This window comes from Necator americanus, chromosome II (assembly GCF_031761385.1).
Source record: "Necator americanus strain Aroian chromosome II, whole genome shotgun sequence".
Taxonomy (NCBI): Eukaryota; Metazoa; Nematoda; class Chromadorea; order Rhabditida; family Ancylostomatidae; genus Necator; species Necator americanus.
The window spans coordinates 26,959,632-26,983,766 of NC_087372.1; the positions used below are offsets into that span (position 1 = coordinate 26,959,632).

Sequence of the window (24,135 nt, forward strand, 5' to 3'; positions counted from 1 at the left end):
AAATCAGAGCCATTAGGGACTCACCCTCTCAAGTGCCTCAACTTCCTACAGAAAACATTCAAACCATAAGAAAACTCAAAAAAAAAGACATATCGGCGGTGGCTTACCTCCTTTGCTCTAATTTGGTGACGTAGCAGACCTCCACGTGCCACAACTATGAATCGCCTGGTTTTTTTTTTTATTTTTATAAGTCTTTGCTAAGCTTCTTTGCTTTCCGTGCAGATTGATGTGTCAGAAACTTTGGACTTTACTTCATAATTGTAAATATCAGCAAAAGTAGTAGTCTGCGGCAATGAATTCCTGAGTCCAGAAGTTATTTGGTTTTCTGCATTCAAAATGTGAGAAAATGATGTGAAGCAAATAAAAGCAAAGGCCAGTTTAAATAAAATTCTTTAATATTAATTTTACAAAAACTAACTGTAGCACTCAGCAAAACTTTAGGGATATTGGCTCGCAAAGTCCCAGTCAAGATAACGGTAAATCCAGAATAACAATATCTAACAAGCAATGAGCCCATTTTCTACTTTTTTGTGAGATATTCGAAGAAATCGTTTCCAGAAGAAGAGACTCTTTTACTGTTTAGTAATAGGTGAGATAAGCGATTTTGTGCTAAAATTTTAGCGGGACATTAGCATCGAGGAAATCTGCTTCTTATATATATATATATATATATATATATATATATATATATATATATATATATATATATATATAAAGGTCAGGTTTTCAAAGATAGGATTTAAAAAAAATAACTGTCGGATTCAAAATATGAAAAAAAAAGTTTTAGTAACCTAGACGTGAAGTATGGGTGGGCAGAATAAAGGACGGTGTAGTGCTGCGATTCCTCAATAAAAGTACGGCCAAAAAATTGTAAATCGATTCCTTCTCATGATAACCTGGAAATATCAGAGAACTGCTGACATATAGTCGCGGCCAACCGAGTTCAACCGCGTTGAAGCCACGCGCGCGCAACGACAGACACACGTTCCAGTATCGTCGTAGCGAGTCTGCCAGTAACTTCAATCGGAAGATTCATTAGACAGGCAGAGTAATTGTGTCCGCTTTCGCTGCGGTTGCGTTGCTCTGGTAGAACGCGCCGACGCCGTATATTGGTACCCTGAGGACAGCGCGCTTTCGCATTTTAATGGAAAACGAGAAGGATCGTTATTTCTCTTCGCATATGATCACCCGTGCCATCAACAGTGGCAGTATTTTTTGAACTAAATCTTTTTTGTTAGTAGCTTTTTAATATTTCTTCATAGTAGTCAGCGCTATGCGAGTAGGGCTAAACGTGTAGTGAGGTACTGTCTGATACTCAAAACAGCAAAACTTTGTGCCCCAAGGAATGAACTCTCTGCAGTGGTGATGCTCCACCATTTACTGAACGTGTAATTCTGCGTCATACTGTAACCTATGAACTTCAAAAGGTACGATAGCGGAATGGTGATAAATAAACCTCAAACGGTCCTAACAACCATATGTTGTCCATGAATTTTGCTAATTTAATCCTTATTCAGTGGTCGCCACTGAACAAGATGTAACGGTCACGACCACGGAGCCGAATGCGGTGACGACTCGTCTGAAACGTGACCGTACAATTTGGCCAAAGGAAAAGGACACCGCACCTTTGTCCTTCACTGGGAATAACTACGCGGAATTTCCTGTGCCGGCAACATCGTACCTGGAGACAAACATCACGCTCGAATTCAGGTGAGTTACCACTCGAACGATATCTCAACTGCAAAATGAAAATTATAAAAACTGCAAAAATCTCTGATTTCCGTTAATTTCTGAAGATCTTGAAATTTCCAAGCATGAAAGGGATCCCAAAACGTTCAAGAACACGTCTACCGTACGAATATTTAATTATAACTTGACCTTTCCCGCATTTATCAACATGAAACGAGATACATCCTCAGGGCGCAATCATCTCTGATATAGCAGGTCCACTAATTTGTAGCCGCCGCAGATTTCGAAAATAAGTGCTTCTTTGAAGACAGCGTATCACGAAAATCACGTATTATGAAAACCTGATTGGAAACATAGAGCTTGAGGTGTGAATTACGAAAATAGGAGCGGACCCGCTCATTTTCTCCTTATCACCTTTAAAAAACGGCCTTCGTTCTTACGAGGTGAGTTCAGCTTAAAGGATAGAGGATAAAGTATAGGATAAAGGATGAAGTTTCTGATGTTAAAGGCATCACTCCACGAATCTGAGGTGGTACGGATTTTAGGTGAAGTATTCGTATACGGGATAGGAGACTATGGAGAGGGAGGTGATTCCGTCCATTTCTTCCTAATTGCCGTAAAAAACGGCCCGGAAGATACGGCTTCAGGCGTTTTGGCGCGCTATTTTCTACAGGGAGTTCGACTGGAGCGCGCCAGCCTTGTGTGGCGCCACATTTTCCGGGTCGTTTTTTTACGGCAATTAGGAAGAAATGGACGGAATCACCCCCCTCTCCATAGTCTCCCATCCCGTACACGAATACTCCACCTGAAATCTGCACCACCTCAGATTCGTGGAGTGATGCATTCAATCAATCCGCTTGGGATGCGCCACAGCGTTCACTTCAACTGAAAGTCGTTTGGGGTTTACGAAAACCTGCACCTCACTAGCCTGTATAATGACTTACTGAGGGTAGCCGGATGTGTCAAGCCAGGATTCGAACCTCCGGTCGATCTTTCAAACACCGGCACCTCTTACCGACTGCGCTACACCGGTCCCTTATTCATATTCATTACTCGCCAGCTTATTCAAGTAAAACCAGTGAATGTTCGGCCGAGGAAGCCAGGAGGAGTCTAATGTGCCTCGTAGGAACGAATGCTGTATGACGATTAGCTGAAAAAGCGGGGCCACACTCATATTCGTAATTTACACCCCGAACCCTGTGTTTCCCATCAGGTTTCACATTGCGTCAATTTCGTTTCACGCTGTCTTAAAAAAATGTCTCTGAGTAAAAAAATAGGCTACGTAGATAGTTTCCGTTATCATGGATCGGATGATGATCTTATCCACCAATATAAAGCAAAATGGATTACAGACCAAAACCGAAGAACCCCCGGATCCACTTTTTTTTCGTTTTCTGGCGAAGAATTACCCTGGTTACTGTATATAATGAGCTATCCTACAAATAATGTGATCTGTCTAATGAAACTGCAGAAGCATTCTTTACGGACGAGATCATATTCGTTGATTTTCAGCTCATAATCGTTAAAGTGTTTTTGGGATCAGTGGATGAAAGATCGGGAGATGTCAGTGCTTATGCGTATGTTTTCACAGAAGGACCTTGGAAATCTACTAGAAAGATGAAAGCAGATTGTCTGAAATGAAGAAGTACATGTTTTAGAATTTAAAAAATTACCCTGATTTTAAGATTTTAAGAGAGAATAGGATACTACATTGTTTATGGGAAGGCTCATAAACATAAGTCAGTTGATATCAAGAGAGCGTCAATTTACACGACAAAACAAAGAATTGCTTTTCCGTTAAAAGTAGAAGCTCTCAGCAAAACGACTAACTTTCAGACTTTTTTCACAAATTAGTTTTATTTCATATTCTACCTCTCATAAAGTAGAATGCATTCATCTTCGTTAAATCGAGATATAAACCCCTAGATTCTCTCATATTCCGGTGAGGTTAACATAATTCCAGAGTACCTCAAACAACGAGCAGAATATGCTTTTTCCTAGCTGCAAATTCCAACTAGCTATAAGCACTATATAATCACATTTGTATGCTGAAAAACAATTACCACCAACAGTTCCCCCATTCACTTAATTGAAAAAGCACCGTAATCATTTTTGTTTACACCTGCATTATTTGGACAGTAAAAAGTGAGTTGAGCCCAAAAGACATGAGCTGAGTTTCTGTCGACAAGCTCAAAGGCATCACCCCACGAATCTGAGGTGGTGCGGGTTTCAGGTGGGTTATACCTATACGAAGTCCTAGATTATGGAGAGAATTCCGTGATTGATTGAGGGTGATCCCGTCCATTCCTTCCTAATTGCCGCCCAAAAAAAAAACGGCCCAGAAGATACGGCTTCGAGCGTTCCGGTGCGCTACTTTCTACAAGGAGTTCGATTGGAGCGCGGTGGCGTTGTGCACGCGCCGCATCTTCCGGCCCGTTTTTGCGGCAATTAGGAAGAAATAGACGGAATCACCCCAGTCTACATAATTTACTATCCCGTATACGAATACTCCACCTGAAATCCGTACCACCTCAGATTCGTGGAGTGATGCCTTTAAATGTTTGAACATGTGAGCAGCAGCAAATGTCAAACTGTCTTCGGAGTGGTTGGTGGCTGCTCAACGGATCTGCCCATATTCGACCGTATTTCCTACACAACCAATTTGATACAGTTAGATCAGCCCTTTCTGTTAGTTCTGCATCGTTGTAGTTTTACGAAGAAAAACATGGCTGAGAGCGCCGAAGTCCACATAATGCTCAGAATTGCGAAAATGGAAATCTTCAGAAGGAAATATAGGAGAAAAGCCGTCACATCGATCTTCGCTGACTGGCGGAGGATAGGTCTGTATCCAAAAATCCACGCAAATGTTTCGGCCGAGTCTTCTTCTCCTCAGTCGAATGTACTTCAACTTTTTGTTTTTTTTTTTGAAAAATCTGTTTCCTTTTTTAGCATTGCAGTGAAGCTGCAAACAAACGTTTTTTGCACATCCCATGAATACACAAACATACAGAAACACTCCGAATACCTAACTCTCCTCTTAGAATACAATATACTCCTTTCTGACTTCTCTCAGGTCTACTTGGGCACTTCGACTATGGGAACCCGTTGCTTTTGTGTTCTTCTGAAATGAATGCCAATAATGCTTAACATTGGCTGGAAAAAACCGTCGAACTCATCTCCCCTGTTGACTACTGACCATTAACCTCAGATCCACGAGCATGTTCTTCTTAGGTCAACTGCATTATTGAATAAAAAAAATTCGTCGAAAGGCGTACAGATGAAAGAACTGTGTGACCAATATAAAATCTAAAACTGTGTGGAACTGATGAAATACAATATCATACACGATGAACATATTTTCATATCATTATCCTTCCTATCCTTTTATAGTGCGAAAAAAGAAGGACATGGTGAACAAAAAAAAAGAACAAATAAAGAAAAGCATGGTTATTATACATATCATGAAGTGTGAAAGTTCAGAGTGATCAAAGAATGAAATCGAATGGTGAGAAGAATGAAGTGTACGCAGTTGTCCCATTTAGGATTTCTCCACCACCCCATCCCCATTGATCCGTTTCATTTTGTGTTCTTTTTTTGTGTTTCCTTTCTTGTTTTGAGTAGAATCGTTCTCCTGTGACTGAAGCACTGTGAATACTCCTTTAGAATTAATTTTTTTTAAATCTGCATCTTCTTTTTGAAGCTATTAAAACCATTCACATCTAACAAAACAAAAATGAATGAAGCGCCGAGCTACTAGCTGATAGCTCCAATATCTCTTTTTGATTGAACTCCTTCCACCTATTTTTCTGTACGTAACGTCGCTCAGAGATTTCGGGGTCTTATATGAAATCTCAGAAATTACCGGGTATGTAACATCTAGAACTCATTTTATGAAAAATGCACAATTTTTAGGTGTGCTTGCTCGCCACTTCTCAGCCGTAATTTGCTCTGAAAATGCGTCATACTTGATTACTGTGCCATTTCCTATTAACAGTTCAAATATTCGATGTGACATTGGTTTCGTGTGCGTAATCCAATCCATAATAAGATGACAGTAGTGAGAACAATAATAATATCAGTAATAAGTATCTATCGAAGCTAAAAAAACCTTCAGCTAAAAAGAAAGGCAGAGGACTACAGAATTCTTTTTTCATACACCTCTTACATTTTAGAAAGAGGATTTTTCGGTTTCACATACCATTGAGCATATTAAATTGAACGCGATATCACCTTCTTGATTTAATCAGTTAATCAAGTGAGAGACATCAGAACTCTTTTTTCTGAGATTTTTAAAAGCTCCTTTGATCACCTCCGCGTCCAGGTTAGAGACAAAAGTAACGCAGTCCCTAGAGTTCCCATTCGCGCCACAAATCCACTACTCATGTATTTGCTAAGAAAAACGATGTTCTCAGGAAATTGGAGAAATAAAATAAATACAAAGAATGGATGTTTTTTGTTTGCTACATTATATTTTACACTTTCATTTCCTAGTACTGAGAAGATGTTCACGGAAGTATTCTCTCCTACTACCGACTACCACTCTCGACATTGTCAGCCCCCGATTCGTACGCTAAAAAACAAAGCTTGAAGCTTTTCTTGTGAGCTCGGAAATCAAAGTAATTCAGCTAGCGAGCGTGGACGAGCACTCAACGGCGCTCCGAGGCAATAAGAGAAATTGAGGGACAAAAGGGAAAAAGAAGCAGCCTTTGATGTTGTGCAAACTTGAGTGGCTTCAATTTGTTATTCTCTTGAGTTATGAGTGGAAAACGTAGTCTTGTTCTCTCCTCTTTTTGGAGGGAAAAGAATAATTGAGTTATGTGAGCAATTCCTACTTATCGTAAGAACTCGTTCAATCCTCATTTTACCCTTCAAAATTTGTGTATAGATTACTCAGAAGGATTAATTTTAAAGAGGGGAAAATGTATGATTGGGTGGGAACTGAGACAGTGTTGTAGTAAGTGAATGAAAAAAAAAAAACTTTTTTCACTTTACTGCGCAGGATTTCTAACTCAGATTTAGACCGACATAAGTCTGGAACACAGAAAAGATGTAGGAAAAAGGAAAATGTTAATTGCGTGCAGCGAGGCTTACATCTAATCCTCAAGGATACTCGGGCTGAAAATTTTGTCATTTCACTCAAGTGATGAGCCATAACGAGATCAAAGTAATCCTAGCACACTTTTTTGGAGGATGATTATGTATAATGCGTGAAATATGTGAACGAAAAATACTTTTTTGATAATGTAGTCAAATTTTTTTCTGCAAGAAAAGAACCTATGTGCTCGAATATCCATTCCACTTCCGTGTACTAGATTTAGGCTAGGTTCTACTTGCTTTCTAAGAAATCTTCGTAATCGATCCCAAGTAACTTTATTCAAACTAAGACTTCTTTTCCATGGGAACCAAGATGACTTCTTCAGTAATTGGCTTTGCAGAACCTCTGAGAAACGTGACGCGATTCTCTTCTTTGCCGGTCAATTCAACGCGGATGACTACATATCCATAGCGATTATTGGACCAAATATTATTCTGAGGTAAATCTTTCTTAGAACTCAACAAATGTTTGCTAAGACAGAAAATGCATAATAGCACATTACGCTGAAATTTTCCACCGTTAAAACTTGCCTAATTTTGTAAACACTGATATCATCTAGTGCTTATCATATTGGCTCCGTTTTATTCAGGGAATAATTGTGTTTCCGCATGCCTCAAAGAAAATAAAAAATAGAACACGCTCTAGGTGAGATCCACTTTTATTAATTTAAGTAATTCTTGATTGGTAGGAGCTAAAAAGCGCTTATATCTTTTAATATTAATTTCTCCCAAATTTTCATCAGTTTATTAGATCGTTTGTTGTCGGTGCGCAATGAAAAACAAAGAAATGTATAAGATATAAGAAATGCATCGTGATATACTAGTGATCTCTGACATAATCAATTTTTTCAGTATTTTTTTAGTCAGTAGGTCAATTCTTATGCGACATCAATGAATATGTGACTCACACACTGGATAGAACTTTGAGAAGCGGCGTGTGATATCATTAGAGGACGACGGATCCACTAATTAAGGCACGACTGCGGTGAAGGAGCAATTGAGGACATGTATCGCGGGCCGTTCGCCCTAAACGAATGGCACTCGGTGACAGTTTGGCGGAAATTTTGCGATCGAACTGAAATGAAAGTGGACACACGACCGCTGATGGTGGATTTAACGGAACAGTTTAGGGTTTGTGTTTTTCTTTTCCTGTTCGGAATAGCGTGAGGATCGATGGGGAAAACAAAAAAAAACTACGAAATCACGTGATCGGAAATGGAGCCAATGCGCTTACGAGAATTTGTAGGGCCTATCCATTTCTTTAGTTGTCCGTCTATTTATTTATACAATCAACCGAAGAAAAAAAATGATTTCAAACAAATATTGTTGATTACAACTGCGTCACTTGCCCTCCCATATTAGTGGCCTGTAACCACATTAAATTTGAAGGAATACCACTCGTTTAGCACTAGTCTCATCCTAAAATTTGCGAAATACGTTGTCATTTATTTATTTGCTTATTATTGTATCTATTATGTTGTTATTTATATGTCGTTTTTATTTGTTATAACGTTTACTTAATCATTTCCCGTAAATCCACATAGTTCTCCGAGTCAGTGCTTCGAAAGACTACGGTAATTTTTTGCTTGCCTCTTCCTGGAGAATTATTCCATTCTTGCACGTTGAAGACATTCCGCGCTCCTATAATGCGGTTCCCATATCGCGATGTATAGAATTAAAACCAGGAGAGATGCGCCAAGTAGAGCTAATTGTTGGTATTGTTTGCATGCGAAATTACAATAAAAAATATCTTTTTCTCCGAAAAAAAGCTGAACGGCTTCGTACTTTTCTCCTCACCTCGCGAATACGTTGCGGTAATTGGATTGGCTGGAGCGGGGACAACTTCTATACAATAGAGAATTTGTTTGACGCAAAAAAAGAGAAGGAATTGTTTTGTTCGAAGCCCTTGGAGACATACGCAGATTGACGTTATTAATGGACACCCATAAAATTTTTATCCACAACGTTTCTTTTTTTAGGACGAAACGTATTTAGAACTCTGAAGCCATAAGAAAAATCACCTCTCTCTTAGTCAAGAAGTCGTCAAAATTTTAAATAGAGCGCATTTTGTTGAAAAAAGTTAAACAAATACAAAATATCTCATTTTTATTAATAGTGAACACGCTTTACGGTTGTGGTAACAGCTGCACTGGATAATGATGGTAAAGAATTCGTCGTTATTTAAGCCTGCCCAATCAAGATAGTAAAAAAGAATACTTCTCTCCTTCTCAAAATGGGGAGTATAAAAATCGTTATGTACAAAAAAAGGGGTGGGTGTAGTGTAGCGGTTAGAGGTTCCGCTTCCTGCACGATCGATCGGAGGTTCGAATTCCCCCGTGCTCACCAAGCCCTTCATCCCTCCGGGGTCGATAAATTGGTACCAGAACTGTCTGGGAGGATAAAAACACTGACTTGACACATCGGCTAGCCACCGCAAGTCATTGTATAGGCCAGGTACACGTTCGTAAACCTCAAAACGATTCTGAATTGAAGTGAACGTGGGGGCGCCTCCCAAGCGGACTGATTAACGCCAGAGACTTTATCCTTTTACTTTTATGTGCAAAAAACAATATCTTGGAAAACTCCTCACAGTGATTTACAAACTTATTTAAATCCTATTTAAATCCATTCAAGTTAGAGCTGACCTCCAGAACAATCTCTAAGTTATGTGAGATGAATCCAAAAGTCATTAAGTTCAACGCATGCTTCGATACTGGTTGAGGTCAATCCTTTTCTCTTTTCGAGATCGATAAATTGCCAGACAATTCTGAGATTTGTTAATCACTGTTCGTTATAACATAGGGTTGCATAGATCTATATAGGCAGTATATGAGTTCACAACCTCTGCGATCCTGAATTGAGGTCGAACTTGACGAGCACTTTACGGTTTATCGTTAGGTGATAAGGTACTTAATACACGGCAGAGACGCTGATCTGAGCTTTCTTTTGCTTCACAGGATTTTGTTGGAGCGGAAGCACCACTAGGAGTATGTATGTACACAAACATCTTTTATTACATATTCTACCGGGGTTGTGAGGTGGACTACTTTGAAAGTGAACCCTGTTTCTTTTGTGATGAGAGTTTCAGACCAGCGCACCCCAATAAACTCCTTAACGTCATTGCGTCTAAGTTTAAGCTATAAATAATAGTGTTGTTTGACGTTAATCACTCGTTCTTTGGAATGTACGACCACGTTTGCCTTTTATTGAGAATTGTAAATGTTTATGAATTGGTATGCGGGACTACAAATGAGTTTCGGGAGGCGGGAGGAGGGCAAACTTTGAATTAGTATGCGGTTTAGTACTACTAGTGAAATTCGGAGAGCAAGGGGGTGAGGGGATGTCGACCTGTGCTATTCTTCTGATCCTTTGAGACAAGTCTGCTACTAATTTATCGATGCTAAAACGAATAACGTTGGACTTACCTAGGTCGGTGACCGTCGTCCAGATATGCGTAATTGTGACCGCTAACCACTACGCTTCCCCTGTTCCCCGTCCGCAGCATTGATCTTAAGTTGAATTATAAAAAAGAACGAGCGAAATAAGCGGCTAACAATTCCAGTTCTACAAGGGAATTTCTATGGATGAGGGTGTGTTCGTCGGTGGAGCCCCTCCACACATCGATGCATTTGAAAGCAAAGTTGGAACTGCAAATGGATTCCATGGTTGCATTAGAAAGGTGAGCTGAACTATGAACTGCTTCGCGAGACTGGAACTGGATCCATTACTATTACAGCTGATCATAAATAACGACGTGCTTTTGGATACTGAAAATGAGGTGAACACAGCTGTGAACCTTCAGGATCTAGGTAAGCAGTTATTGTTTTTGTACGAGGAGATAAAGTCTGTCTAGCCAGGTTATTTCAATGCCAAAATGTGAGGAGGTAAGAATTCTTGCAGAGTACTGCAATCCGATAACGCAAACTCAATCGGCTCCGCTTCCGAAGATCCGCGAAATTGATCTGTCCACAGGCAGGCTGTATAAACACGGTAAGAGAGATTTTTAGAGTTTCTAAAGTTGTAGTGCTATCGACCTCACAAGATGTGAAGTCTGAGAACCCCGTTCGAAAGTTCGCCTGCCCGTGTACCTCTTAGCTCCACGGGGCGGGGCCTCCCGCGTTTCTCTTCATCTCCTCCAACTGCTATGATATGTGGCGGTTAATCGGGATTCTCGTTCCCCTGCTATCACCATGCTACTTGACATTACCGTACGACTATTACGGTATGTTTCTCGAACGGCTAGTGTCACGTCGTGTTTTAGCCGAGATTAATTCTGGAAAAGCGCATGCGGAACCGGAAATTACTACAACAACGAAACTCGCTACAACTACTACATCAAGTGCTGCTGTCACAAAGTATCAAGGTGGGTCCTTGATTATCAAAAAATCGAAGCCTACGAAGCATTAGACATAAGACAGACACAGTACTTTTTCATCGGTGATTTAAATAAATTAGTGAAGATAAGAGAAATGGAATGAAGCTAACAGAGAGAACGAACAACATCCAAAACATCCCAACGAAGACAAACAGGCCATTCTCACTGATTAATCTCGTTGGAAAAGGAAATAGGATCTTTTTTTCGAAAGGAATGAAGAGAAAAAACGCTCTTTCTTCAATATTATGCTTGCACTTGGTGCTTTGATTGGAAAAATTCTTCCAATAACATCTGTAGGTGTGTTCAGTGTTTGTATAGAAATGCTGAATGCGGAATGAGTGAATGTGTGATGTTTCTCTGACCTGATGGAAAAATATTTAATGACCAAAACGATTTGCAATTTTCTAGCAAAAATACCCCGATTGGGAGCATATGTAATTTTAGCGAAAACAATCCTAAGAGACTCTTGTGTTGGTGAAATCTCAGCTACACAAAATTCTACCCATCCATTTTCCTTCTCCTGTGAAGTAAATTCCATATCAACTCAATTAACTTTACTAACGATCTTCTTGAATGTCGTTCTACCTATTTTATCCACCATCAGTGAAAATCGATCCCAATGTTTACTTTTAATCGATTTCTTGAGTTTTGAGGACAAAATGTAATTGGCAGGATGTGTTATAGGTAGTCTGTTCTAATTAGTGTTTAGCCGCACTTTTAAATGTCAGCATGGACATTTTTCTTCCTCCTGTGGAAATGCCATTTTTTATTGGAAATGCCATTTGAACAAAATCTAAGAGTACCATTTAGATTTTAAAAAGAGCCTTTGAAATACGGAAATGTTCTACTAGTACGGCATTGTTCTTCTAGCATAACTTTCGCGAATGTCTCAAAAAATGACAAATGCTAACATTTACTCAAAAAAAAACTATGTATGTAATCTTCTCAATGATTACATCGATATTTCATTCCTATCGCAGAGATTCTATTTAAATTTACAGGTAAATAAAGAATGTTTGGTCAAACTCCTGACTTTTAAATGATTCGTGTTCATTTAGAAATTTGAAAATTTTTAATATCTTCTTTTTCTCTGCGCTCTCAAGAAATCAGTGTGAAAAAGTACTCAGGAGAAAAAAAGGGACTAGTAATCAAATGACTCATTTTTCGACGATTCGTTTTGTTTGCAGACTTCAAGACCACATACTTTTTGGACCTACATAGTGTGTTATAGGGTAGCTTGATTGCATGATTTTGAAAAAAAATCAGATGAATAAAATACTGAGAATTAAAAAAAAATCAAGAAGTTCTCTACGTCCCAATTCCTATTTCATACATCGATATTAAACGAATATGCAACGTCGTTGTCCATGCGACGGAAAGCAGAAATCCGATTTGATGTCGTCCGGAAGGTCGAAGCTCGTCCGAAATATTTCGTCCGCTCATGCCGACAATGATGAGCGAAGAAGGATTATTCGTTGAAGCACATGGCAGTGTCCGTCATGTCATTAATTCATCATCTTGGCTTACGTTCTCTGTCGCTACGTCGGGACCAAAGAATCGTTTGTTTTCCTGGAACGCTGGTGTTGTTCATGACTGCATTTCGTTGAAACGGAAATTATGGCCAAGAATCCAGCCTGGATCGTAGAATAGGATCCTGAATGTAGAATTGGTGGGAGTCATCAGTAATGCCTTTACACGAAAAGCTTTTCCGTCCACTGAAACTTCAGAGTGCAATGGTAGTAGTGAAAAAATGCAACTATAAAAATGTTGTTGTTTATTTGGACAAATACAAATAAATAAATAATCTGAGTGATACTAATAAATAAACAGGTGCGAAGAATATTTGTGATAGCTACCGCGGGGCATTCAATGCCGTTCTTGCGCTTGTAAATTCTATATTGTTTTGGAAATTTGAATAAAAATCTTCTCAATTCTACGAAGCCGTAATAATGGCAATAAACTAAACAGAAGGCCGTAAACAATAGTAAGGTTTATGACATTATTGACTTGAAATAAAAATTTACCAAAAATTACAATTAATTATACAAAAAAAAACGACAAAACTTTCCGGTACGCCTAATAAATACTGGGACGTAACTCTTAAGTTTTTCCTGCTTTTTTGAGAAGACACTTACCGAAGCGATGACGAAGCTAAGTACGCCGGCATTGGAAATTCCAGCAAATCCCTGGAATTTGTGGTAGCAGCCCTGGCTTATTGAATCAATTTGTGAAATCGCCCATTCACTCGCACCACATCCTTTGAAAAGTAGCTGAAAACTTCCGAAAAACGGAAGTAGCGAAACTGAAGGAATTTTTTGAAAAAGCAACGTTGTTCTGCAATAAACACTTTGTTTTAAACGTTTTGTTTTGCTTATTGTGTCGAACTTTTTAAATCCTTGTAAGCTGTCAATGTTACGCAGACTACCCATGCTATTGTTGTTTCTTTAGCCCTCACACGCTCATACGATTACAAGGATCTCAATGATACCTGCGTGTAAACAGAACAATTTCTGCATTATTCACAGATTCAATGTCACTCTCAGGTGTCTGAATCAAAATAATTCCCAAAAATAATTGTCAAAACAAGCTTACGCTGCAGCGTTTTGAAGTTGACAAGAAAACAACGAAAAGACATTGTCTGCTACTATTTCGAGGACCTAGAAGTAAATTTTAACTGTGAGAGGAATTGGGAAATTCCAGGCATAAACAACTCTTCTCCAGCTTCTTTTTTTAAAATTATATCAATGATAACTGAATCTATTAAAAGCACACCTGAAATTGGTGTCCTTTTATTTTCAAATTAAAGCAGACATATACCCGATCTAAACCTACATAGCAGAGCAGCTTTGGTTTTTGCGGGCACTAATAAAATAGACGTAACAAATATTTTTTTGCGATTTTTGCTGCATCAATGCCTTTCCGAAATGGACCGAAATAACATCCAATTCCGAATATGCAACTCTTCCGGGGTTTTTTTTTTGCTTGAAAATCCAAAAATGCGAATGTTATGGAAATGAAACTGGCTTGTAAAAAAAAAGTAAATTGCCAAAAATTGCTTAATTAAAAATTTAATTGCCAAAAAAAAAGTCATTTTTAATGCAGGAAATCAGCTGAATAGAATAAATTGAATGCTAATGCAAGTGAAAACGACATCACTTTCCTATACTTTTATTAATTTTTGACTACATATTAAATGATTTCCTTTGCGTTAAATTATTCGTAACAGTTCCAATTTGCATTTGTTAATTTCTCTATTTAGGAATTGTCAGGAACGTAAAGGTTAAGCTTATTATACCCAACTTTACCTTTATCTAACCACAATAGGCCATCCAGTACTAATTGTGCATTCAAAAATTCAACATAACTTTCCTCTGTGCTCTGAATCCGTCTTTTTTTCTTTTAGGGTTTCACGTGCTATGCAAATTTAGGGATGACCTCCCAAATTTTGTTTAAAAAAATCGACAGTTTATAGTAGGAAGGGTTCAGAGTTAATAAACACTTCACAATACAAAAATTAATGCATGCCCAGAGGTATTATATAGTCCATTATCTATAGAGATGATACTCACTGGAGTTACTGTGTTTCGAATTTGGTTACGATATCCTTCGGTGTTCACATACTATATTTATATAGTGCGCTGAACATTAGGAGGACGTTCTCATACTCGGACCAAAGCGACCCGTGGAAGCGGTGCAGTTACATAGGCGGTTGCTATCAGCCCCGTGGAGTTATTGACGGGGATCGAGCGGGACCATTACCAGCTCCTCTCGGACTGCAGGGACGGGTAGTGCTGATAAGGGTCTCCTCTCGATTCCAAGCGCTACGGTCCACCGCTCCGCTTCGAGTGCAGCGAGTTACACAACTGCACCAAGCTTCATGTCGCTTCGGCCTGACTTATGACAGCTAGGGTAGCTTCCAGCGAAAGCAAAACTCTTGTGTCCTATAATGTCCATTTTTCTGGTCACTGTCCCCAAAATCATTTTGAGGATATTGGCATGGAGAGCACAGCATACCATTTCACATTGCAAAAAACAAATTTGCCTTTTAAAAATATCGGGGAAAATATATGGGAAAATAAAATATTTTATAGAAATAAATTTAAAGTAAGTGTTACTGACATAAAGTTTGTTTATGTGGTTAGGTGTTAAGTCTTTCTTGGTTCGTCCGAAAAGGACCACATCACTTGAACGGGGTGCAGCCAGCTAAACTGCAAACACATACATATGTATACTGCTCGCAGGTATTTCCATCCTGCTTTCCCGGAACACTGAGAAGAGGTTGCTGCCTGATGAACTAATTTTATAGAAACCAGTGATCAGGAAGAGGACTCCATCCACAATTCTCCTGAAATTTCTAGAACTTGAAAGAAGTCTTTCCCCAATTTTAGTATTTGGTAGTTAATTCTAATCACAATTGCAATTAACGGGAAAGTTTTTGACCTTGCCCTCTAATGAAGATCGTTGCACACTGAATGACTTTAGAAAGCAAATTAAATTCACATTCAAATCTTTTGTACAAGATCTTTTTCGAATCATCTCCACTTCATAAAATCATTGGAACTGCGATGAAAGAACTCGTCAAATTATTAATATTATTTCCAGTCGAGGCTAACTCGTTAGTGCTTCTCAATGCTCGTTTTTTTTTTGAATCTGAAGAAAAGGGCATCTCACATCATCTCCTTTTGCAGCAATTAGCTTCACATATTTTTTGTTTTCACTATTCAACATTTATATGAACTGTTATTTGCTTTTGGTTAGTTGACATTTTTGTCTACTAAGAATTTTCCTTGTTGTTAATGAAATTACAGACAAACTTTGCTGGTTTTTCCTTGAAGAGTTTACGTTTCCTTTTTACAGAGAACTCACTCAACGCATCCATTCCTGTCGAAGACCACCTCCAACTGCCAGCGCTGAAAGTTGTCGAATTCCTTGGCTCATCGTTCATAACAATTCCCGCTCCAGCCGATATCGTGGACTACCTGGATTTGAGGATCAACTTCAAGCCGAACACTCATAGCGGTCTTCTCTTCTACTGGCAGGATGCAGGCCGATATTTGGCTGTGTTCATGGAACGCGGTTACGTTAATGTGCAAGTCACGATGGGTTCTGATACTGCTATTTTGAGGTGAGTGAAAACAATTTGTGGCCGTGGATTTCACGCACCGTGCCAGCCAATTTCGTTGCTTGCCAATTTCGTTTTAAAACATCGCCGAACACTTCACCAGCGAAACAACATCTACGAATGGTGAATAATTGCTGGGCATCCATGCTCTGCAGTATGGTTCGCATTGAATTCTCAGCTCATTGCCGACAAGCGGAAGGGCAGCAATTTAAACGCTCTGCATACATAGTTTCCTAGTTTTCTGCCCTCACGAGGAAAATAGAACTACTAGTAGAATTACCTTAAGGATTCCATCCTCTCTAAGGTACCAAAAGAAACCTGGTGCTACGAATAACGGGGAACCTAAAAAGAAGCCAACGGGAAACCTAAAAAGAAGTCAGCATCGCACTTGCATTAGGCTGCCGCCTGTTCGGAAAGGACATGCACTATTAATAACCTATTCGGATCATTTCAAATCTCAAATATTCAAGGATGCAGTGTTGCAAGTGTGGCAATATATTGTAGTGTATCCATCGAATACTCCGAGAGCATCGAAATTTTTAACGTAAGATTATTTGGTTGCGTCGCCCTCGTAGTTAGAACGGGATGGCCTTTACCGAATATAGTTAGAAATTAAAATAAATTGAAATATGGAAGCAAGGAAATCGTTTTGCACCTGTAGCTTATGTAGTCAATATAGTGGTCCCATTTTGTTTTCATCAAAATAATTGCTTCAACTTGGGAGCCCTGTTTCAAAAAAGACATTAATTCAGAGAAGCTTGATGGATTGTCTTAAAAAATGCATTGATAAATAAATAGAAAAACAATTCCTACTGGTCTGAAGACATCCTTGAAAATTTCTTCTATGCACTTCGTTTTATTTCCTCCAAAAACGACTTTCGTTCCGCATATTCAGCTAAAAAGAATAAAGTTGCGGAGTCTTTGTACCAGTTTAGTTTAGTGGTTTCCGTTTTCGGATCACTTCTTTCAGAACCAATTCTTTGCAATTATTTTCCAGAATAGGGAAGTTTGCACTACCACAATTTTTGTCAACAAAGCCTGATTCTGAAGAAACCACCGTTTTCTTTGATTCTAAATGATTTCTGACCTATTTTAGGATTTCTCGATCGGAGAGAAAAATCAAAAGTTGATTTTTTCCAAAGTTCGGTTAAATTTTTCCCTGCAAGAACTCCTCTTCAGTGCTGAACTGGCAATGTTGCTTTTCTTGTCTTTTTTCCAAATCCGTAATGGCCTCAGCTTGGTACATAATCGCAATGTTCACCCGCCGCCTTAACGTTTACGAATCCATCCTGTATTTCTAACCATGGGATGACCAATTCCAGAAATATCAGGAATTTTCTGCAAACATTCATATTTAGTTATTAATTAGAACAAATGTAAGGCAAAAAGAGATGATGATTGAGGTTTCTGTTCTTTTTTTTTTGAACATTCTACTTGTTCTAATTCATGCACCTCCCTCCTCTCGTATCCTGCTTGCCTAACGAATTGTGTGAATACATTTGTGACAGATTTGTTTTCGTGGAACAAAATGAGCAGTAAATCCAGCAGCATTTGTTTAACAGGGAACTGAGAAGCAAGTCTTTTTGAAACCTCAGCCGCTCCAAACTGGGGTTCATGAGCGGACCACCTTTGCAAGCATTCGCGTCCCCTAAAATTAAACGTCGCTTACAAGTAAAATATCTGTGGTGGTTAACTAATTAATTTATTTATTCATATATGCACCAATGGTGCACCAAAGAAAGAAAAAAAGAAGAAAAGAAAACATATTGTTTATGACATTTTATAACATAATTTGTTTAGCATTTCATAGAATTCGTCCCAGGATAAAGATAGATTCTGTGAGCATTCCGTCACTGAACTTATCTCATTCCATAAACTCATAACTGGAAAATCCTCTTCCCTTTTCAGATCAGAATCTCCAGTTACTTTGCACCAATGGCACAAAGCAGAGGTATGGCGAACCGGAAAAGGAATTTTAATGAAGGTGCCTTCGTTTTTCCAGTGTTTTCCACCCAAAATCATTCAGCTACAGACGTAGCAGAGGAGAACATGCCTATTCCGTATCCCGCGTTACAGATTGACCGCCAGTCGTGGGTGGAATCCCAGCTGCTGTCCGTCGGCATACCGCTCACTCAGCCTGGTACGCTCTACATTGGAGGATATGAAGGAGCGTTGCCACATCATCTCGAGGCGTTGTCTGGATTCCACGGTTGCGTGAAAAAGGTTGGAAAAAGATCATTTATGTAGATCACACTGGGATTTCTCTGATATCACGGGAATCAAACTAGCGCGTGGAAATCCCTTGCACTATTTTTAAGATTCGATTGAATGGAAAATCAGTTCTGCTTCGAGCGGGAGCTGGACAACATGTACGAGAATGCGGAATGGATCCTTGCGCACTGGCGGCTTGCCCACGTGCCTGCACCTCCAACAACGATGATTTTGTTTGTCTGTGCGAATGGCCAAAATATGGCAGGACATGTGAACAAGGCGAGTGGAATCTTCCTCCATCCACTTGTTCTTCCGCCTGGTTTTTCCCAAAAAGTTAGTCGGTTTGACTATGAGTCTAACCGTTAGTGCATGTTACCAGATTACCGCTTAGCTTCCTAAGAATCTTTCACACCACAGGCGGAACATAAGCCCTTGTGCCGTGCCCGAACCTTCTTTTTTTGCGAACTCCGAGTTGGAACATCCACACATGTTTGTATGCCAGTTGTGTTTTCCTTCGAGTTTCATGTTTTCTTACAGAAGCGAATCAATTGTCCGCCATGCACTTTTCGGGACATTCATACCTGGAATTTAAAAATGAGGAGCACATGAATCAGTGAGTTGCTGCATTCAAAGCTTTCAGAAATCACCTGACTATCACTAAAAATGGTTCTCATTCTAGAATCACTGGAGATTCCCTGAATATGGAGATTAATTTTAAGTTGAGCAATAGCACTGGCGATGATGGTCTTCCAAAAACCCAGGTGAGAAAAATCAAACTTTCGTCTTTTCTTCCAAATTCTTCAGTTTGATAGAATTTCTTTTATTCGTCGTCTTAGCCACTTACTTCTGCAAAGTCCACTTCTCTTCTGCGATAAACAAAAAGATCTGTCGATGAGAATTAAGCGTTTTCTATATAGTTTCTATACGATTTTCACCTTAGTATCCCTTATAATGAATTTCTTAAGATACCGTTTTTACGGATGGAATTTTTAATTTCGTTCTTTTATTTCAGAGTGTGTGGGTGCAAAATATGAGTTTGAAAGGTTAACCTTGAGTGAATACCACTTGTTTTCAAAACATTTTACTCGTAAGCACAATCCCTTCAGACTGTGAAGCAGAATCCCTGACTTTTCGGGTTTCCATTCGGTTGGTCAAAAAGCAAGAACAGTTATTCTCCTCTCTGCGAATGAAACATGACTTTATTGCGAGCAGAAAAGAAATTGTTGGATAACATGCAATCAAATTTCGCTTGAGCAACTCTGATATTTTCCATGCAACTCGACGGCGCATAATTTATTAATACTTTTTTGATTTTATCTGACTGGAAACATTCCAAACGTCATTTCATTACGTATCGTCACCAAACACCAAACGAAAATTTCAATATGTATTTGAGTTCTTACGGAAGGGAAAAGGACGAATGATAGACTGATGGGAGGAAGTGTGGTTAACGTAGAGGTGCCTGTGCGAACTGTGAACTGTGACTTCGATTAAACCCACTTCTCTGACAGTGAAAGTTCTGCAATGCACAAACACATCAATTAATACGAATTTAACACACCATCCGGAAATAACGAATGCATCAGTTCACTTCACTTCCACAACTTCGGCATTTTCATCGACCGAAAGCACATTGAGACTTCATGCGGCTGCAGGAGCAGTGCACTTACTTTGGCTTTTCATTCGAGAAATATGGGGGAAAAATGAAGCGCGAAATGTGAGGAAATGCATGCAAATCGAGGAATTTTTCACACCTACTTCCCCATAAAATAGAGCAAGTGAAGATGTTTTGACTGACATTCTGAAACTATGAATAACAGTTCTTTCTATGCTATAAATACAGTAACCCTGTTTTCTAAAAACTATACTTGCTGCCCTGTACTCATTTATTTATCTATTTCGACGAGAAAAAAAAACATGACGTATAAAGTTACAGATTCCTTAAGTTGATGTGTAAAATATGAAAAAGATAAGGTTGCGTAGTTATTGAAGGGAAAGAAGAAACAAACTGGTATAGTTAAGTTTTTAAATTCATTTCGTACAAGATAGTTTTGTAACGTAACCCGACAGTAAAACTAACGTAGAAGAAGATTCATACGAATTCCTCCTACGATTAATTTTCTTCCAGTTGCTCGCATTCTCTGGTGAGAACGGAATCAGTGGAGACTTTTTCCGACTCTTAATAACTCAAGTACGTGCAAGGTTCCCTTCAATCGCTTCGGATTCGCTAATCTATTATTCCAGGATCGTGAAATACAAGTGATGATGAATCTTGGCTCAGGTTTGGTGTCCCTTACACATCCGAGTAAGCTTATTATAAGTCGATGGACCCGCGTTGAAATAGTGAGGTGAGACTTACAAAATTGAAAACTAAATTTTGATTGATTACACGGTGGAGCACACATTTAAAACGTGTTAGCTAAATGATGAAGTAAGTGGTGGAGTGAAACAGGAGGACGAATACATCACCTTAATCCTAGTAAAAATCCGTATTTACCAGAACACACTGTATTTTACAGTTCTGATTTGACCACAACTGTAAATTACGCTCTGAATTATCCTGCGGGAACAACCTCTTTAAATTATGTCAGAGAGCGTACTGGGATCCAAAAATAACTAACCAGGCATGATTCAGTTCGCTTTCTTTAATCCGATTACAAAATTGCTATCGACTGCAGTAAATAAGATGAATGATCCAGTGATTGGAGCCGTTAAGTCGCTTTTATGGTAGAGTTAGGCTCTAATTCGTAGAAGAAAAAGTTATTGAATCCCTCGCAATGGGTAGCGTGAACCGACCTCCGTATCAAGTTTGAGCTCTTAACTTCCCATACAAATCCGATAACGTTTCAACGACCTGGAAGACAGACTTGTTTGTCTTCCTGAACCATCTACGCGAAGTAGGAGAAAGCTCACTGAGGGCTGCTCATTAACATTCAGGAATGCGGAGAAGCGAAGATCTTCCCGGATTTTTATTTGCGCAATTCCAGGAAACGGCGTCAGGTGACGTTGTCAGTAAATGATGCGACTCCTATCACCACAATAGCACCGGGAGATTCCGAGCAGCTAAACGTCTACAAAGGACTATTTATTGGTGAGGTCTTTGTGCAAAGCGGCGAGTAGTAATTTTGGGAACCACTATTCAAAAAAAACCACTATTTCAGGGGGTATGCCGCCGGACTCCCAACACCTCGATGGATTCCGAGGTTGTATCGAGTCGATTGCACTCGGCACTGTACTGCTTGATCATCCAAAGCAGGCCACAAACGCGATCAACATACAAGACTGTGACTTGTAGGGCATCGCCTGGGGAGGCGCAAGCCGCTCAGATTTTGTTTTCTCTGATCAGAGCTAGCGTGAAACTATCGTAATAAGAAACATTTGTACATAGAATCGAATAACACTGGTGCATTTCGTTGTTAATCCAGTTTTGTTACGTTAGTAATAAAACTTTATACAATATTCTTAGAAAGACATGCCAAGAAAAAAGAAACAACCGAGTTGCCGCTTTGCTGTCTTCTTCTTTCTCATTAGAAAACATGTAGAAAGCTTCGGTGTAGTTGGACTCAGAAATGAGTGCTGTTTGCGCTCAGGGAGGGAAATATAGTCGGGTCAATACGACATGAAGCACCAACATTTGCACAAGCGGCTGCGCTCGAAGTGGAGCGTAGTGGTTGGGATCGCGTAAGGACCCTCACTGCCGCCACTCACCTCTGCAGTTCGCCATGGTCCCACCTCGATTCCAACCGCTGTCTCGACCGCACCGCTTAGGAGCGCGGTCACTTACGTAACGGTCCGTGCATCATGTCGTTTTGACCCAACTATATGTACGTACGGCCAAGTATGTGCATAATAGGGCAATCGAAAAGGAGTCATTAGTAAAAACGAATAGCGTTGAAAACTTTGAGGGCTGTAAATCTCAGTCCATGACTTTGATTTCAGTACTTTACCATAGAAGAGATATAATCAGTGCGAAAAAAAACTAGATGAAGTAGATTTTCTCTTTACTTTAATTGTATAAATAATTGTAGCAAAGTGCCATGCGAACAAGTTTCCCGAAGTTTTGAAAGCTGAAAAGAACGATCCTAGAGATCTAGGATGTGAAAAGAGGCCACGAATCCGTTAGTGCTAATCTCATCAGTGGCAACAACTGGACGATTTCGAGTCAGGGAGCATTGACGACTGAGCTATATGTTTTAGGTAATTGTGTCTAATCATGTAGAGTAGACGAAAATTACTGCAATGTGAATTCGAAGAGAGAGGAAAAGATCATTTACGGTAATTATATTTGGGACATCTGCACTCATGAACTGTTTAACCTATTCTACTGCAACCCCATAAGCTAAACCCTGTATCGACTGACCCATTAAAGGCATCACCCAACGAATCTGAGGTGGTACGGATTTCAGATGGAGTATTCGTATACGGCATAGTAGATTATGGAGAGGAGGTGATTCCGTCCATTTCTTCCTAATTGCCGTAAAAAAAACGGTGCAAAAGATGCGGCGTGTGCATAAGGCTGGCGCGCTCTAATCGAACTTGTTGTAGGAAGTAGCGCGCCGGAACCGGAACATTCGAAACCGTGTCTTCCGAGCCGTTTTATACGGCAATTAAGAAGAAATGGGCGGAATCACCCTTTTCTCCATAATCTACGATCCCGTATACGAATACTCCACCTGAAATCCGTACCACCTCAGATTCGTGGGATGATGCCTCTAACATTTGAAGTTGCTAGGTCTTACGGACTGTGAGTCCAGATATTTCAGAAATCTAGACTGCCAGAAGCGCGCTTTTAATCGCAGTCTTCATGGACGTTTTCCATGTAGATTTTCGCACTAATTTTTAAAGATGGGCAAACAAGCAGCGGAAACTTCTCTTGTAAATCCATGAATCAGATGTCTTACTTTATCAAACAATGCAATTCTTTACGCACATACGATTCATCAAATGAAATTTCAACATCATCACTGATCCATTTCACGCAGTTTCATCTCGAGAAGCGTGAGGAGCGAAAAGTTGCTTGGTTTGGTACTGACGTATTTGCTCATTCTGAGGGCTCTCATCCTTGGATTTCTGAGTGTTTCTTGCGTTTTCGTTGTAGTTTTTGAGAACCACGTCTCAAACCCCAATAAAAAACCGCCGAAAATTCTCTCGAATTTCCCTTTAGTCTCACCTTTAAAGGCATCACTCCACGAATCTGAGGTGGTACGGATTTCATGTGGAGTATTCGTGTACGGGATGGGAGACTATGGAGAGGGGGGTGATTCCGCCCATTTCTTCCTAATTGCCGTAAAAAATGGCCCGGAAGATACGGCTTCAGGCGTTCTGGCGCACTATTTTCTACAGGGAGTTCGATTGGAGCGCGCCAGCTTTGTGCGGCGCCGCACCTTCCGGGCTGTTTTTTTACGGCAATTAGGAAGAAATGGACGGAATTTCCCCCCTCTCCATAGTCTCCCATCCCGTATACGAATACTCCACTTGAAATCTGCACCACCTCAGATTCGTGGGATGATGCCTTTAACCGCGAAGACATTCATGATTTCAAACTACGTTAATGCGGCGTGGTTGTCACTTGTTTTAAAACTCGAACACTCATGGTGGTATGAAACAAAAGAATGCTTCTAAAGCTAGTATGCTAACATAAAAA

The 24,135-nt window shown here is 39.6% G+C and overlaps 1 protein-coding gene across 2 annotated transcripts in view; it reads left to right on the top strand.

Moving 5' to 3' along the window:
- Window positions 1-21,786, top strand: part of RB195_019605 (uncharacterized protein) — a gene marked incomplete at both ends in the record, with an annotated part of 37,308 nt that extends 15,522 nt beyond the window's left edge. For both annotated transcript variants that reach the window (XM_064187533.1, XM_064187534.1), the window contains 17 exons: window positions 1,518-1,710; window positions 7,125-7,223; window positions 7,758-7,914; window positions 10,346-10,462; window positions 10,520-10,592; window positions 10,684-10,773; window positions 11,045-11,146; window positions 16,016-16,283; window positions 18,189-18,264; window positions 18,357-18,503; window positions 18,599-18,770; window positions 19,029-19,104; window positions 19,171-19,252; window positions 20,620-20,682; window positions 20,736-20,839; window positions 21,479-21,582; window positions 21,653-21,786. In XM_064187533.1, coding sequence (XP_064043414.1) covers window positions 1,518-1,710; window positions 7,125-7,223; window positions 7,758-7,914; window positions 10,346-10,462; window positions 10,520-10,592; window positions 10,684-10,773; window positions 11,045-11,146; window positions 16,016-16,283; window positions 18,189-18,264; window positions 18,357-18,503; window positions 18,599-18,770; window positions 19,029-19,104; window positions 19,171-19,252; window positions 20,620-20,682; window positions 20,736-20,839; window positions 21,479-21,582; window positions 21,653-21,786 — 2,057 coding nt within the window. The remainder of the gene's footprint in view (window positions 1-1,517; window positions 1,711-7,124; window positions 7,224-7,757; window positions 7,915-10,345; window positions 10,463-10,519; window positions 10,593-10,683; window positions 10,774-11,044; window positions 11,147-16,015; window positions 16,284-18,188; window positions 18,265-18,356; window positions 18,504-18,598; window positions 18,771-19,028; window positions 19,105-19,170; window positions 19,253-20,619; window positions 20,683-20,735; window positions 20,840-21,478; window positions 21,583-21,652) is intronic.
- Between the last annotated feature and the right edge of the window lie 2,349 nt (window positions 21,787-24,135).